This window comes from Amphibalanus amphitrite, unplaced genomic scaffold (assembly GCF_019059575.1).
Source record: "Amphibalanus amphitrite isolate SeventyFive unplaced genomic scaffold, NRLGWU_Aamphi_draft 000462F_arrow, whole genome shotgun sequence".
Classification (NCBI taxonomy): domain Eukaryota; kingdom Metazoa; phylum Arthropoda; class Thecostraca; order Balanomorpha; family Balanidae; genus Amphibalanus; species Amphibalanus amphitrite.
The window spans coordinates 163,201-179,368 of NW_024881956.1; the positions used below are offsets into that span (position 1 = coordinate 163,201).

General features: G+C 47.2%; 1 protein-coding gene across 3 annotated transcripts; it reads right to left on the reverse strand.

Annotated features, from left to right (window-relative positions):
* Positions 1–1,083: 1,083 nt before the first annotated feature.
* On the reverse strand, positions 1,084–9,179 carry LOC122391934 (protein LTV1 homolog). Of its 3 annotated transcripts, none has more exons than XM_043386284.1 (2): positions 9,044–9,179; positions 1,084–2,980 (listed from the first exon to the last, which is right to left on the reverse strand). In XM_043386284.1, exon 2 carries the CDS (start codon positions 2,924–2,926, stop codon positions 1,505–1,507), a length of 1,422 nt encoding a protein of 473 aa, XP_043242219.1. In that variant the 5' UTR covers positions 2,927–2,980; positions 9,044–9,179; the 3' UTR covers positions 1,084–1,504. The 3 variants fall into 3 exon arrangements, with proteins under 3 accessions (XP_043242219.1, XP_043242221.1, XP_043242222.1); XM_043386286.1 differs by having other exon boundaries at positions 1,084–2,979; positions 9,010–9,163; XM_043386287.1 differs by lacking the exon at positions 9,044–9,179 and adding an exon at positions 3,312–3,330 and having other exon boundaries at positions 1,084–2,979.
* Between the last annotated feature and the right edge of the window lie 6,989 nt (positions 9,180–16,168).

Sequence of the window (16,168 nt, forward strand, 5' to 3'; positions counted from 1 at the left end):
AAGTTCATTTGATTATATGACACCGTCCTTTTTATCGCAATACGTGAGCAACGCATGAGACGCTCACTGTTCAGACTTGTAGCGTTAGAGACAGGCTGAGAAGGGCTATTTCCGCGAAAGGATATTCTGGAATTTGAGTTGAAAGGCATTTAGTTTTGAAAGCATCAGTACTTCTTAACACGATACTGACTCATTTAAAATTTCAATTTTTCCCCATTGCGATAACATAAACAGAGACTGCGGTGTCCCCGTACGCAGGATTCTGGAGACTGTCAGGCGGATGTTAGTAGCTAAAAGCTTTTTTTCTTTATTTAACAGATAACAATCATTTCTTTTAATACTTTGTAACACCTAACTCACTACAAACAATCTGTACGGGCTTCCAAAAATGTTATATTTAACATGTTAGATCCATTACAATATTTTAGCTGCCCTAACCTGTAAATGTAACGGATGCGTCATTATTGAAAACGTGCTAAAGCATAGTATTCTATTGCTGACAAATATTCTGCGTCTGTCAGCCAAAACTGGCCAATCAGAGGCTTTGTTTGTCATTTCTGGGTGGGATTAATAAACATGCTCTCCCGTATCAAATGTCACGTGTTTCAAGGATCCGGTAAAAATAAACGAAAAAAGACAGTTAATTGGGCCTATGACGTCATAGTCACAAAACTTCGAGCGCCGAACGTTGCTGGTTTCACTTAGTGCCCGACAATCATTCACGAATGTTTGTTGTTTTTCTCAAGTAGATAAAAAACTACATAAATAGCTTTTAATGTGACATGGCACTAGGCCGACCGAGCAAAAAAAAAAATGTTTGTGTTAGATATTACCGCAACCGAAGCCGAAAGTTATTAGGAAATTATTAGGTACCTACCCAAGTCTTTATATTATCTTGGTACGCCCCCTCTGCGGCCACGCAGCGTCCGAGACCCACCTTCCCGGGTCACCCACGAGTTGAGTCCAGAATCAGAACTTATAATCGACTAATATGCATGATCTACGGCAAACGCAGACTATAACGTTCCAATAGTATTTTGGCATGCCATTTAACTATTTCTTTGCGAACATCACACACAAACAAAAGTGAAAATGTTTATATGTATCAGTGTAGATTATCATATAGGCACACACACTCATCAACATACAAACTTTCGAAATTTCGTGCACGAGCGACGGCTGACATATGCAAGCAAAATATGCATACAGCGCAATCTTCAGTAGCAATCGTATACGCCTGCATTCTCCTACATTGTTGGGCTGACGGTAAAACACCTTTCATACTCTCACATCATCAAATGTCACTCGATCACAATAACGCTCATTGAATGTCTGAAGCACTTGCGAAACCCCAGGGTTTATCAAGACACAGGCAGTTCACGATGCCACAACCGGCACAATGCACATCCTACCCCGAAGAATAAGACTACACACATTTAGGAGAACCACACTTACAATGCACCACCAGTCCACAACTTTTGCAATGACGAAACTCTCCATGGTCTCACTGATACCGAATAGCCTGTTTTGCCTTCAGCTTGTCTGTCTGGCTCTGACTCTGCCTCTGCGACAAAATCTTCGTCAGCTGCTGGTTAGCTTTTCTCTCCTGGATGCGCTCTCTGCGGAGCGCCTTCAGCTCGTGCTTCCTGGCCTTCCTTTCCTCCGGCGTTTCCCCGTCGTGGCGAACTGACAGCATCGATATACGGCTAGCCAGCGTCTCGTTGCCGAACGACGACTCGGAGCCCATGTCCGAGTCGTCCGAGCCATCGCCGGCCCCGGCGTCCAGCTGCGCCAGCGCCTTCTTGGTCAGCTTAGGCTTGTCGTCTTTGGCCATGCCCTTTTTGTCGATCAATATCTTCGAGTTATTGGGTGCATCAATGAGCTTGGGTCTATTTCTCGTGTTAGAATAGGTAGACAGGATGCTCTCACAGTCCATCCGGTCTTCTTTGGCATTTTCATACACAGTGATAGACACCATATCATCTTTTTCCTCGTCTTCTTCGTATTCGCGAAGATCGACATCTTTTTCGATAGTCGGTTTCTCCTTTGCTTTTTGAAATTCATCAGCGAGTGCAAGAAGACGATCCGAGTTCGGATCCAGAGCACCAGCGATCTCTTCTGTTTCGAGGCCACCAACCTCTAGATCTTCATACTGGCCCATGAAGTTCTCGAACCTCTCGTTGAGAGCCTCCATGGCGACGGTGCTGAGAACGCCCTGACTGGTCGTGGAGTACTCAGTGAACTGCGACCTAGCCTGAGGCTTCTTCATCAAACGAAGCATCGCTTCCTCGTCAAAGTCATCATCAGAGTCCAACTGCTCATCGTCAGACACTTCAAATTCGATTTCCTCTTCGCTCTCATTGTCCGAGGCAAGTCCTCCTGCCAGCTCGAAGAAGTTGTCTTCCAGCTCATCTTCAGGTCCCGGGGTGAAGTCGTCGTCCATCACCTCGGCCAGTTCGGACTCGATCTCGGCGGGAGGGCCATAGTCCGGCGCCGCCCTGTTCAACAGACCGACATCTTCCTCCACGTGCGAGGCGAACACAGACGAAGGCAGCTGCAGCGACGGCCCTGGGGCGGCGGCGGCGACGGCGGCATCGGCATCAGCATCGGCTCCCTCCTCCTGAGGTAGCGACGCAGCGTGCCTCTTCTTTTTCCTCTTTGCAGCGGACGCGGATTCGAGCCAAACGACATCCTGCTTTCTGGATGGTTTGATATGTTGGAGATAGTTGTAGTCGTCATCGAAGTATATGCCATACTTCATCTGCTGTTCTCGCTGTGAAAGCTTAGCATCGGCTTTCGGGTCCTCAACTTCAAGGAGAACTCGCTGCGGCGCAGAAGGGTCGGCAACCAGAGGATCCCTTTGGGAGCGGTGTACCAGTTGGAATGTCACCGACTTGTCCTTGTCAATAAACCGCTTGCGGCTCATGGCTTCCCTGGATTGTTGTTACTTAGACAATTTAATGTTCACGCTGCAGGCACCTGGAGAACAGATAAGAAACCGTTAAATAGGTAGTATGTTTTCACTTAACCTTGGAGTTAGGTAACACTTAACAGTGGGTGCACACTGCACAGACAAAATTTATTTGACGAAAAAATATGACAAAAAATGTTCAGACAAAAAAATGTAGATGAAAAAATATACAGACAAAATATATACCGTAAAATGGGGTGTTAAGGGACAGTGGGGTGTTAAGGGACAGTTGCATGGGAAAAACTTTGAGTCATATTAAAGGAAGACTGCCACCTTCAAAAAGTTTTCTCAGATCGGCCTATGATTTATTCCCTGGACAAAACAAAATTTTAGAATTCACCTGACAAAGTATCATCACGTGAATCGCGGAAAAATTGTCGATTATCATACAATTATCAATCGGTTAATGTCTAGCGACAATGTTTACACATCACTAGACTTCAAGGTCATAAGATTATTACATTTTATTTGAAAAAGTAAGGTATTTTATGATTTACTAATATATGCTTTCATAAGAAATTGGCCATGTTTAATTTATTTTGCATTTAAGTTCGTAAAACATTTAAAAATCATGGCTCATTTGGAATGGGTCTGGCCCATGTTAAACCCCATTTCCCACACTTTTTGGAAAAAATGAACTACTGAATATATAAGTTTAACTTTTATTTTGACACTCCAAAATTCTTCTCTGATCTCGAAACAATCAAAGTTTTGACATATATTTACCAAAAGATAAGAAAATTCATGTTTCAAAGTTATCGATAAACAGTAGAGATGTCGGTTTTCTTGGACTAAAAAATGGCATCAAACTGAACTTTGGTCTCCGATTTCTCGCAAACGGGTTCGAATTTCGGAAAACCGACTTCAGCCTGGGACATAGGTGGCTCAGCTCTAGTGAAAACCGTTTTGTGAAAAAAGGTGGCAGTCTACCTTTAACTTCCTAATTTGAGAAGGTTCAATAAAAACTTAGTGGTAGTTGACTAACTTAGTGGTAGTAAACTTAGTGGTACTAGGTCATTAGCGTCGCCACGGGGGGCAAGCGGGGCAGCTTGCCCCCCCCCCCCAACCTCGGACCGGGCACCCCCTGAGATCGATACAGATCCGATGAGATTTTGGAGTCGGGAAAAAATGGGGGTACCTTTCTGAGAATGTCTGTGAGGTCAGACTCGGTTGGAGCGTGCAGTTTAAACCAGATTCTGACTCGCAGTCGCCAAAATCTTTAAGACTCCGAGTCCAGACTCGGAAATGTCAATGCTGTGATTCATTCCATGTTCCTAGTTCGTTCTTTATTACATTTTACAGCTGATTTTCATAAGTTTTGGAGTGCTGACACAATTTTCGTTCAAAGCGTGAAACGAAATCTTCGAGGCCTTTCTCAACTCTCGTCAAATGTCTGCGAAAGGCTCAAGTACTGTACAAGTGTCGCAGGGCTCATGAGCTTGCTTTAAACAAAGGCTCTTAAGGAGCTCCACTGAGCCCCAAAGAAGCTTTCAGAGGGCCCAAACGGGCCTCTGAAAGTCCCACTGGTGTCCATGTTCTCTGAGGGCCCATACAGGGATCTTTGAGCCTTCGAACATTTCTGAGAACCTTTACTGGCCTCTGATAGTTCAGCCAAACTTTTGACGCGACAGACTTTGCTAACCCCAAGCCGGCATCTGAGGGGTCACAGCTCACGTGTCCCTCTGAGGTCCGCAACACATGTTTATTATGTCCCTACGTAAGGTCCTTAGGGATTCGACACAGACCCCGAGGGTTCACACTGTTATCCGAGGGCTCCAGGCTCACCATGGGCCTAGTCTCTTAGCTCCCGCCGCCCACAATGGCTTCTGAGGGCCCCACCTTGTGCTCGGAAAGCCCTAAAGCACCACGTACACGTAAATATTTGAGGTGACCCACGCCGATCTCCGGGATCCTAAGCATGCTTCTGATAGTCAGCACTGACCCTGAGTGACCTGAAATGGCCTGGAAGTCCCAAACCTATCTCTAAGGGATCCCTTGCCGCTATGCCGTGCGTAACTTTTGGTTCCGTTTAACAGTTTTTTGTTCGCGTTTGCAGCGCTGCCCTTCACACGAAAAACGAGATACTTTTGTTCACACTCGAGTGAACAAAACACTTCCTCTCACTTGAGCAAAGATGAATTACTTCCGATTCACACTTCCGACATTCACTCTCCGCCGAATGCCCAACTTAGCTACGATCGGTGGCTGGGATAAGTCCTATGCATTTCACGTAAAACCTCTGCATGCATGCGTGAATGGAGATTTTAGCAGGGTGATCCGATTAAATGGAGCGTTTTTCACTTTTTCTGGGTAATGATCGTGAGCGTCGAGCGTCTACACAAGGGCCCTCTGCAGTGCGTCGGCAATCGCAGCCACTATACCGGGTGGCCCAGAAAAAAACGTTCCCAACTTTAAATCAATATTTCTCAGAAAGTGATAAAGATACAACATTGAAACTTCAAAAAGTCAATGCCGCACACATTTTCAGTAAATGGTGTGATTTTCATGGTGTTCGGTAAATTACTTTTTAAACGGTTCGTGTTTCAAGCATGCCATGTAAAAATTACTTTTTTGCTCTGATGTTTACTCAAAAATGTGAGTGAACGGGTCACTTTCACCCCTCGGCACCACGGCCTAGAGCCATGGCTGCTACTGGCAGCTAGTCTCATTGATGGTTCGGGTCTCAGGATGACACATTCCATCAGGCAACCACGATGGCTCTGTGCCAGTGGCATCGGAAGAAGTTTCCAGTTTTCTAACCATCTTGTGGCTTAAATGCTTTCCTGGCTGACATTCCTGGGAAAAGGTAGCCTTTCAACCAGTTTTCTTTTTTGTCATCTGCTGGCAATGTTGTTTTTCATGAAATGTTATGTGGTCTTCTGGCACAGGAACTAGTCTGTTTTAGTTTGTTTTCCTTATCCGATCGATTTGCTGTTTGATCTACTGAAAGGAGGGTAATCAGCAGTAATCCATGCACCGTGCCACAAATCATGATTTGGTGTTAAAACGAATGGCATCCATGAGCACCATTTTGGCTCAGTATTTGAATATTTGGCACATAAGTGAGGTGAGACACAAATATTTAAAATAAGAACATACGTGTTGGTTTCATTCACATGCTCTATTTTTCTATTCTTTTTTATAACATAACCCAATCATCACTATCGTTTGACATCGGCAAAATAAGCAAAAACGTCTTGCTTAATTCAACTCAAGATTGCCAGCTTGAAAATGATGGTATAGTGTTATAATTTAGCATACCAATGCGCAAAGAAATGACGCAAACTTGCTGAAAATTTTGTCTCGTTATTTGCACTCGAATTTGATATATAGGCCTCCAAAGTTCGGAACGTTTTTCTGGGCCACCCGGTATACTATAATTCTACCAGTCGTTTTTGTCATGAAATTTCGAAATTTCGAATTTTTCTGTAAAAAATTACATGTCATAACTAGAAGAAAACCTTTGTCACCATCGGATTCCTCGCACCATTGCGCGTCGAATGATATGTAAAACGAGTGAGTAAAGACTGGGGAAAGGCAAGTTTTAACACAAAAGTTGATTTTGCCCCCCCAACCGAAAATCTCTGGCGACGCCTATGTACTAGGTAGTAGCTTAGAGTGGTAGTTGACACTGTTTAGCTCTTGACCATAGGACAAAATGGTACCGTAAAACGGGGTGTTAAGGGACAGTTTTGAGGTGTTTTGTTATATAACTCAAGAAGGGTTGGAGATAGAAGCATCAAATTGTCAGCATTTTATGTGGAATTTGGTGCTTTACATGCCTGCCACATTAGAGTTTTTAAGATTTATGCCTGCATATTATTTTTTATTATTTTTCATCACTGTCCCTTAGCACCCCAATGTGGGGTGTTAAGGGACACCTATGTTATTCCAAGAAATGGTCATCAAATGCCCACAATTGGGGTGTGGAAGGGCACACAATTTATTTATTGAAATGTTTTGCATATTCTGTCACAAAACAAGTCAGGTTCATTCACCACTAATGACCTTTTTAGCCAATTACGTATAATGCTGTTTACGCTTGTGGAAAATGTGCTAATTATAAGGTGAACAGAACCAAAAAGTAATCTTCTGTCATCAATAAAAACCCATGTTGAAGCTAGTCACTTGTCATTATGTTGCCCTCTTTGTTTTGGCCTTTTTATGATGACATCGCATTTACCTACATCAGTCTCCATTGACCCATCATTGTAAAAGAGAGTGTTGAGATGTTTTGTTACATAACTTAAGATGTGTTAGAGATAAAAGCATGAACTTGCCAGCATTTTATGTGGAATTTGGTGTTTTCCATGCCCACTGAAAGAAAACTTGATTAAATTATATTTAGATTTTATTTTTTATTTTTCTTCCCTGTCCCTTAGCACCCCACATCCACTTCAAAATATGCATGTATCCGAAAAAGAGAAAGAGGATGATGAATGAATGGGTGGATTTGCACAAGTTTTTCAGGAAACATGTGCAATACATGTGACAATACACCTATGCATTCATTTTCCCTGTACACCCACTAGTTTATGAGGTACACACAGAGTTTTGGAGATGTTTCAATTTTGTGAAATTGTAGCATGATTTTCAAATCCATTTTTGAACCAAATCACTTGCATGAAAAACCATAGCATTTTGTCCTATGGTCAAGAGCAAAACAGTGTCAACTACCACACTGAAGTTTTTATTGAACCTTCTCAAATTAGGAAGTTAATATGACTCAAAGTTTTTCCCATGCAACTGTCCCTTAACACCCCACTGTCCCTTAACACCCCATTTTACGGTATGGTTTTTCATGCAAGTGATTTGGTTCAAAAATGGATTTGAAAATCATGCTACATTTTCACAAAATTGAAACATCTCCAAAACTCTGTATGTGCCACATAAACTAGTGGGTGTACAGGGAAAATGAATGCATAGGTGTATTGTCACATGTATTGCACATGTTTCCTGAAAAACTTGTGCAAATCCACCCATTCATTCATCATCCTCTTCCTTTTTTCCGGATACATGCATATTTTGAGGACTGAGGTGGATGTGGGGTGCTAAGGGACAGGGAGGAGAAAATAAAACATAATATCTAAATATAATTTAATAAAGTTTTCTTTTAGTAGGCATGGAAAACACCAAATTCCACATAAAATGCTGGCAAGTTTATGCTTTTATCTCTAACACATCTTAAGTTATGTAACAAAACATCTCAACACTCTCTTTTACAATGATGGGTCAATGGAGACTGATGTAGGTAAATGTGATATCATCATAAAAAGGCTAAAACATTAAAACAAAGAGGGCAGCATAATGACAAGTGACTAGCTTCAACATGGGTTTTTATTGATGACAGAAGATTACTTTTTGGTTCTGTTTACCTTATAATTAGCACATTTTCCACAAGCGTAAACTGCATTACACGTAATTGGTTAAAAAGGTCATAAGTGGTGAATGAACCTGACTTGTTTTGTGACAGAATATGCAAAACATTTCAATAAATAAATTGTGTGCCCTTCCACACCCCAATTGTGGGCATTTGATGACCATTTCTTGGAATAATATAGGTGTCCCTTAACACCCCACATTGGGGTGCTAAGGGACAGTGATGAAAAATAATAAAAAATAATATGCAGGTATAAATCTCAAAAACTTTAATGTGGCAGGCATGTAAAGCAGCAAATTCCACATAAAATGCTGACAATTTGATGCTTCTATCTCCAACCCTTCTTGAGTTATATGACAAAACACCTCAAAACTGTCCCTTAACACCCCGTTTTACGGTACATAGACAAAAAATGCACAGACGAAAAATGTGAGACGAAAAAAGTGACGAAAATATGCGGACATAAGACTGTCCTACGAATAAATGTGAAATATCTGACGAATTTTTTCCGGACACGCTCCGTATGTGAAGCAGTCTTTAGGCAAAAAATTCCGGCAGGCAGTTATTTTTCTGTTGGTAAAACTGGCCACAGATGCAAGATGTCAGTTTAAAAAATGGTACCTACTGGGAACGATAAGAACTCATCAAATAAACTAACCAATATCAGCATAAATTATTCTCTCTTCTTACCAAATGCCAAGATTCCTATGGATAACCAATTCTACTCTACAAGCACACAAAAGTTGTATTTATATACACTGTGGGGGTTGTATAAAAGTGATGCACACAACTCGCAAGACACAAACACGTTTTTAAAACGTAGACAATAACGACGATATTATTTCATTTGACACCAAGTTCCTAAAGTGCTGACATATTTTGACGCCTCTTTGAAACTCTCCAGTAACAAAATGCATTTTATAGTAAACCTTATCACATGTACTGTTTTATTGAGGCCGCATCGGGCTTTGAAAATAGTGTTTTATTTAATTCACACATCAAACCTGCTATTCCGATTCAATCTTGGCAAAACAAGATGACCAATTGTCTTTGCAGTAAATTAGTGAAACAGAGGCCTTGCGGTACAACATAACATCAGGCGCTTACCACTAGTGACATCTAGGAACGATGAAAGTAAATAAAGACGTGATTGCATTACATCGGATGGGCATGATGGGCACTGCTCATTTCCCAATGGTCAACATTAGCGGCGGAACACCTTCAATTAAGGGGGGGGGGGGCACTGCCGACTTTTGGTCCCATTCTTTCCATGCAACGCCCCGTTAAAATGCCAAAATCAAAAAAGGGGGGCACGGTGCGCTGCCCCGGTGCCCTCCCCGTTCTGCCGCCTATGATGGTCAATCCTCATTTCTGATTGCTCAATGCTTATACGCTGCATCCTATGTTGTAACCGTGTAACACGCACGTGCCTACCTAAAAGCCTTGCAAATGCCTAATTATAATTGTAGAAACTAAAGTAAGCCAAAAACGAATTCAATAGTTTTGTTTTTGGCTTAGGTACTTTAGTTATGAGCCACAAGTTTATAAGTCGACAATTATAATTATAATCATGCTAAAAAAACGTTTCAAACCACAACATCTCGAATCGCGTTTTACAGTTTTATTCGCCGTTTCGGATAGCATGACCTCAGGTGACCTCGACAGGTCAGACTATACGTTTTCGCATATTGCCGACATCCGATTAGATAGCAGTGGCGCAGCCAGGGGGGGTGAAAGGGGTGAGATCTCACCCCCGTATATTATCCTAGGGGCCCACCGTCGATTCGAACTGTAACGTTATGCAGCCTGACAATTTTTTATCACTAATGTCAAGGTCCGTCATAGGACTGAAAAACAGTTTTCAGGCCTGATAGCCCCCCTTTAGGATTTATAATCCCATTTTATGATTTAAGGGGGTGCATCCAAGGCCTAGGAGGGCCCGTTCCATGGCATGAGAGGGCCACTTCAGGCCTGAGAGGGCCCATTTCAGGTCTGTGAGGGCCCATTTCAGGCCTGAAGGGGCCCAGTTGAAGCTTGAGAGGGCCCATTTCAGGCCCTAGAGGGGCTGTTTGAGGCTTGAGAGGGGCCCATTTCAGGCCTGAGAGGGCCCATTTGATGCCTGTGAGGGCCCATTTCAGGCCTGAAGGGGTCCATTTCAGGCCCTAGAGGGCATGTTTGAGGCCTGATAGGGCCCACTTCATGCCTGAGAGGGGCCCATTTCAGGCCTGAGAGGGGCCATTTCAGGCCTGAGGGGGCCCATTTCAAGCTTGAAAGGGCCCATTTCATGCCCTAGAGGGCCTGTTTGAGGCCAGAGAGGGCCCGTTTGAGGCCAGAGAGGGCCCGTTTGAGGCCAGAGATGGCCCGTTTGAGGCCTGAGAGGGGCCCATTTCAGGCATAAGAGGCACCATTTCAGACCTGAGATGGCCCAGTTACGGTATGAGGGGCCCTTTTTTGGACATGATAGGGACCATTTCCGGGCTGAGGGGGCCCATTTCAGATCTGAGAGGGCTAATGTCAGGCCTGAGAGGGCCCATTTCAGGCCTTGAGGTCCTATTTGAGGCCTGAGAGGGGCCCATTTCAGGTCTGAGAGGGCTAATGTCAGGCCTGAGAGGGCCCATTTCAGGCCCTAGAGGACCTATTTGAGGCCTGAGAGGGTCCACTTCAGCTCTGAGAGGGGCCCATTTCAGGTCTGAGAGGGCCTAGTTCAGGCCTGAGAAGACTCATCCCAGGAATGAAATGATCATCCTATGTGTGGGAGGGTCCGTACTCCGTGCCTGGTCTGGGTCTGAGAGAGCCTATCCCAATCCTGATTGAGCCGATATCATGTTTGATATAGGTCAACTCACCACATGTATATTGATGGCCCAGCTCATGTCTAATGGGCCCATCTCAAGACTCAGAGATTTTATGCTTCAGGAACTAGGAAGCAAGCATACCCCAAGCGTGAGGGGGCCCATAGAGGTTTTTGAAGCTCATGGAGGTCCCGCGGTACGATATGTCAGCCTCTGAGAAGGCCATGCAGGGCCCTTAAGATGTCAATTGTCAAGCCGACATCTGAAAATTCCTCTTCTCTTCAGGCCTGTGCCTGCCTCACCGCCCGGCCCCACCCTGACGTCTAGGGGTTTGACGCCTAGGTATTCATCAGGACTCCACACCGGTCCATGATGGCTCCAAACTGACATCTGAGGCTCCTGCACCGCCTTTTGAGGGGCCCACCGACCTCTGATAGCCACCACGCAGGTCTCAAAAGACCATGTCGATTGTTGATAGCTAACCCCCCAAGTCTTGGAAGGCCTGTGCTCTATGCAGATTCTTGAGGGCTTTACGTGGGCTTGTAAACATCCCGAGCTGGCTCTAGCCTAGCTCGACCGCGCCCCGCAGAGCAGGGCCCCAGGCTTTCCAGTTTTACGCCCCTGAGGGGTGTTTGAATATTCCCTTCTAACCTGACTCCAGGGTCACGTAGCGACAAGTGCGGCGGTAGGCGGCTTTCTAAAGAGCGTCGAAAATCATGGAGAAATTACTTCAGTCATGTTGCAGTTCAGACCAAAGCCCACGTCATCATGTTCATCGAAGGAAAACTTTCGCCTATTTCGACACTCGAGGACATATAAAGCTATAGCGCGCTGCAAGTGGGTTCGATAGCTCTCTAACGCGTGCAATCAGCCATGGGCGGGGGGGGGGGGGCGTATCGGCCAAACCCGTTGTGGTACCAAAAGTTGTAGTATGAATACAATGGTTTTATTCAACTAAATTCGACCGATATGAGTGTGCACTTGAGGACGAAACAGAAATAACAGATGTTAGCGAGAACACCACATTCGACAGTAATGGGTGGTTTATCACATTTTCCCCCGCTGTGTTAAAGACACGAGTAGGCAGAAATCGAGTAGCAATGTAACGAATAACGCAACAGGCGTCTTTGTACACGTTTGCATAAGCTAAGGCGCACGTCTGGCTTCGATGAGCGCCTCAGTACACGCTCTTATATGTTAAGGCGCACCACTGGCTTCCTTGTCCGGTTAGACCGACGCACTTCGGTCGCCGGTTCTGACTCGCTCGGTGGCGGCGCGCTTGAGGGTCCCGGGACCGCTTCTGACTCGTACGATGGCGGCGCACTTGAGGGCACCGGGGACTGGCGGCTCGAGAGCGGCGTGCTCGAGGGCTCCGAACGGATGCCCGGGGACCCCGGCTCGCCCGCTTCCTCTCCCTTCTCGTTTCCTTGTTGCTGTGCACAACCGCCGGGGGCGAGATCTCGCACAGAGACCGTGTCGACCTTGCCGCCGGGGTAGCGCACGAAAGCGTAGTGCGGGTTCGCCTCCAGGAGTTCGACTGGCTCGACCGGTAGGTCAAGCTTTCCGCGGACGTATTTCTTCAAGAGAACCTGCCCGGGGTTGAGGAGCCAGGACGGTAGAGAAGCTCCCGTCGCAGACCGCCGCTGGAAACAGAACATCCTTTCGTGTGGGGTGGCATTTGTTGCTGTGCACAGCAGAGACCGGATAGAATGCAAGACGTCAGGCAGGACGGCGTCCCATTGTCCTCTGCTCAACTTCCTGCTCTCCATAGCGAGTTGAACGGCACGCCAGATGGTGCCGTTAAGCCGCTCACATTGTGAGTTGCCTTCGGGGTGGTACGGTGTCGTGCGACTCGTGGCGATCCCCAGTCCTGTCAGGAAGGATCGAAGCTCAGCTGACATGAAAGCTGAACCGCGGTCGGAGTGCACGTATGCCGGCATCCCGAAGATGGAGAAGAGATGAGTGAGGCATTTGATCACGGTGGCGGTTGTCATGTCCCGGCACGGATAGGCGAACGGGAACCGAGAGAACTCATCGATCATAGTGAGGATGTACTGGTTGCCGTTCGGACTTGGGGGTAGGGGACCTTTGAAGTCCACGTTGATTCTTTCGAATGGAGATGTAGCCTTCACCAGCTTCGCGGAGGTGGCCCTGAAGAAGTTCGGCTTACATCGACAGCAGACCGGGCAGTTGGAGGTGACGCGGCGCACGTCATCCACGGAGTAGGGCAGATTCTTGCTGCGCACGAAGTGCAGCAACCTTGTTACTCCGGGGTGAACGAGAGACTCGTGCAGCTGCTCCAGGGCCGGATGTGAGGCGGCTGCGCAGTGGGCGCGGCTGAACGTATCAGCAGGAATGTTTTCTCGTCCTGGTCGGTACTTGATGGTGTACGAGAGTGGCGAGAGCTCGATTCTCCAGCGTAGAATCTTTTCATTCTTGATCTTGCTCGACACTTTGTTGTCGAACATGAAACTCACGCTTCTTTGGTCAGTGAGCAGGTTGAAGTGGTGGGTTAGGAAGTGCCTCCACTTTCTGATAGACTCCACGATGGCGTAGGCCTCCTTTTCGACGATGCTGTGACGTTTCTCGGCTTCGTTCAGAGTGCGTGAGAAGAAGGCCACAGGACGCTCGTCTTGGGTAAGAGTCGCTGCGATGGCTTCGTCGGAAGCGTCTGTTTCGATGGTAAATGGGGCGTCATCTCTGATGACGGCGACGACCGCTTGTGAGATGTCCTTCTTCAGCTGCTGGATAGCCGCTCTGCAGTCGGGATTCAGAGGGAACGACGATGCAGAGATGAGGGGACGGATCTTCTCAGAGTATGAGGGGATCCATCTGGCGTAGTACGCGAACAGGCCGATGAGCCGTTGCAGAGACTTCTTGTCGCGAGGTTCCGGCAGCTCTTGAAGTGGACGCAGTCGTTCGGGGTCCGGTCTCAGCTGGCCTCGCTGGATGGAATACCCGAGGATATTCACCGTCTCCAGGCCGATCTTGCACTTGCTTCTGTTCAGCGTGAGGTGGAGCGCATCGGCAACCTCCCAGAAGCGCCGGAGGTTCTCATCGTGCTCCTCCCTCGTCTGGCCACAGATGGTCAGGTCGTCCAGATAAGCATAGGTCTCCTTCAGGTTGTTGGCCGCGATGATGTCATTCATGACGCGCTGGAAGGCGGCTGCGCCGTTCGTCACCCCCATGGGGATTCGCTTGAATTGGTACAGCTTTCCTGCCGCTTGGAACGCTGTGTAGGGTCTCTCAGATGCGTCGATCTCGATTTGGTAGTAGGCGCTGGAGAGGTCGAGGACGCTGAAGAAGCTGTTTTTCCCGACCTTGTTGACGAGCTCGCCGATGTTCGGCAGAGGATACGCGTCCAGTTCAGTGAATCGGTTGATAGTCTGAGAGAAGTCAACGACCATCCTTTTCTTCTTGTTCTCCGTGTGTGTGACGACAACTTGGGCACGCCAGGGTGAGCGACTTGGCTCGATGACGCCCTCGTTTAGCAGACGTTGAACTTCGTTCTCGATGAACTTCTCGTCCACGTGGCTGAAGTGTCGTGCTCTGGTCGCGATGGGATGGCAGTCGGGGGTGAGGTTGCTGAAGAGCCTCGGGGATGCCGCTTGACTGACTTTCATCTGCGCGAGATTGCAGATACTGAGCTCGGGTTCGTCGCCACCGAGCTCCAGGGTTACACCCTCGTGTCTTCGGAGGAACGGCATGCCGAGAATGACGTCCGTGCAGAGATCCGGGAGGATGGACAGTTCGACCTCCCGGTACTCCCGATCGTCAACGGTCACGGTTGACACGCAGTATCCTCGCACCTGTGTTGAGAGACTGGACGATGCCATGGAGACTTTAGACGATCTTGGCAGCACCCTCATGCCGAGTGCGGGGACGAGCTTTGCGCTGATGAAGTTGTCAGAGCTCCCTGTGTCGATGAGAGCTGTAACCTGACGCCCGTTGACTCTCGCGCTCACTGTTGCTGGCGCGTGAGTAGCGGCGGCAGAGCTTGAGGCTGCGAGCGTGGGCGAGAGCTCCGGCTGGCGAGGTTCTTCAGGGTAGGACTCGTACTCCTCCTGTACGGCCGACGCGTTAGCCACCGACTTGGAGCGGCACACCTTCTGCCAATGTCCGGATTTGCCGCACTTCCCACAGGTTGAGTTTCTTGCAGGACAGGCTGCTCGTGGGTGGCGTTTTAGTCCGCAGAAGAAACACGGAGATTGTGAGGCTGCAGCTACGGAAGCGTCTGCAGTTGGAGATGCGGCGGAGGCTGCGACCGGATCGACCCGTACCGTCGGGGACAGGTAGGATTCCGCGTTTCGTGCGGCTTGCTCCAGTGACCGCGCTTGTTGGACCGCTTGGTCTAGGGTCAGAGTCTGGTTTTCCAGTAGTCTGGTTCTCATGCTGGCGTTTCTCAGGCCCCTGATGAAGGCATCGCGCACGAATGCCGCGCGATGCTCTATGGCTGTGACGGCGGCGAAGTTACAGTCACCCGCCAGGTTGTTCAAGGCCAGAAGGAACTCGTCGATGTTTTCTTCTGGCTTTTGGTGCCTCGTTGACAGCAGGTGCCGCGCATAGATTTCGTTTGGCGTCTTCAGATATGCAGCGTCGAGCTGCTTCAGGGCTGCATCGTACGTCTGACAGTCTTGAATCACGTCCACGACTTCTGGTCCGATATGGAGGAAGAGTAGTTCGAGCTTGTCAGGATTGTGACTTTCGATAGTCGTCAAGAAGTACTTAAATCCTCGGAGCCAGAGCTTCCATTTCTTGTGAGCTTGAGGATCGTTTGGAGGGACGTCGAACTTGTCTGGTCTGGCGATCCTCTCCATGTCTTGTCATGAATTTAGTTGAATAAATTGTGGTACCAAAAGTTGTAGTATGAATACAATGGTTTTATTCAACTAAATTCGACCGATATGAGTGTGCACTTGAGGACGAAACAGAAATAACAGATGTTAGCGAGAACACCACATTCGACAGTAATGGGTGGTTTATCACACCCGTCGACCCGATCATAATTTAAGAAGGCTAGAAAGA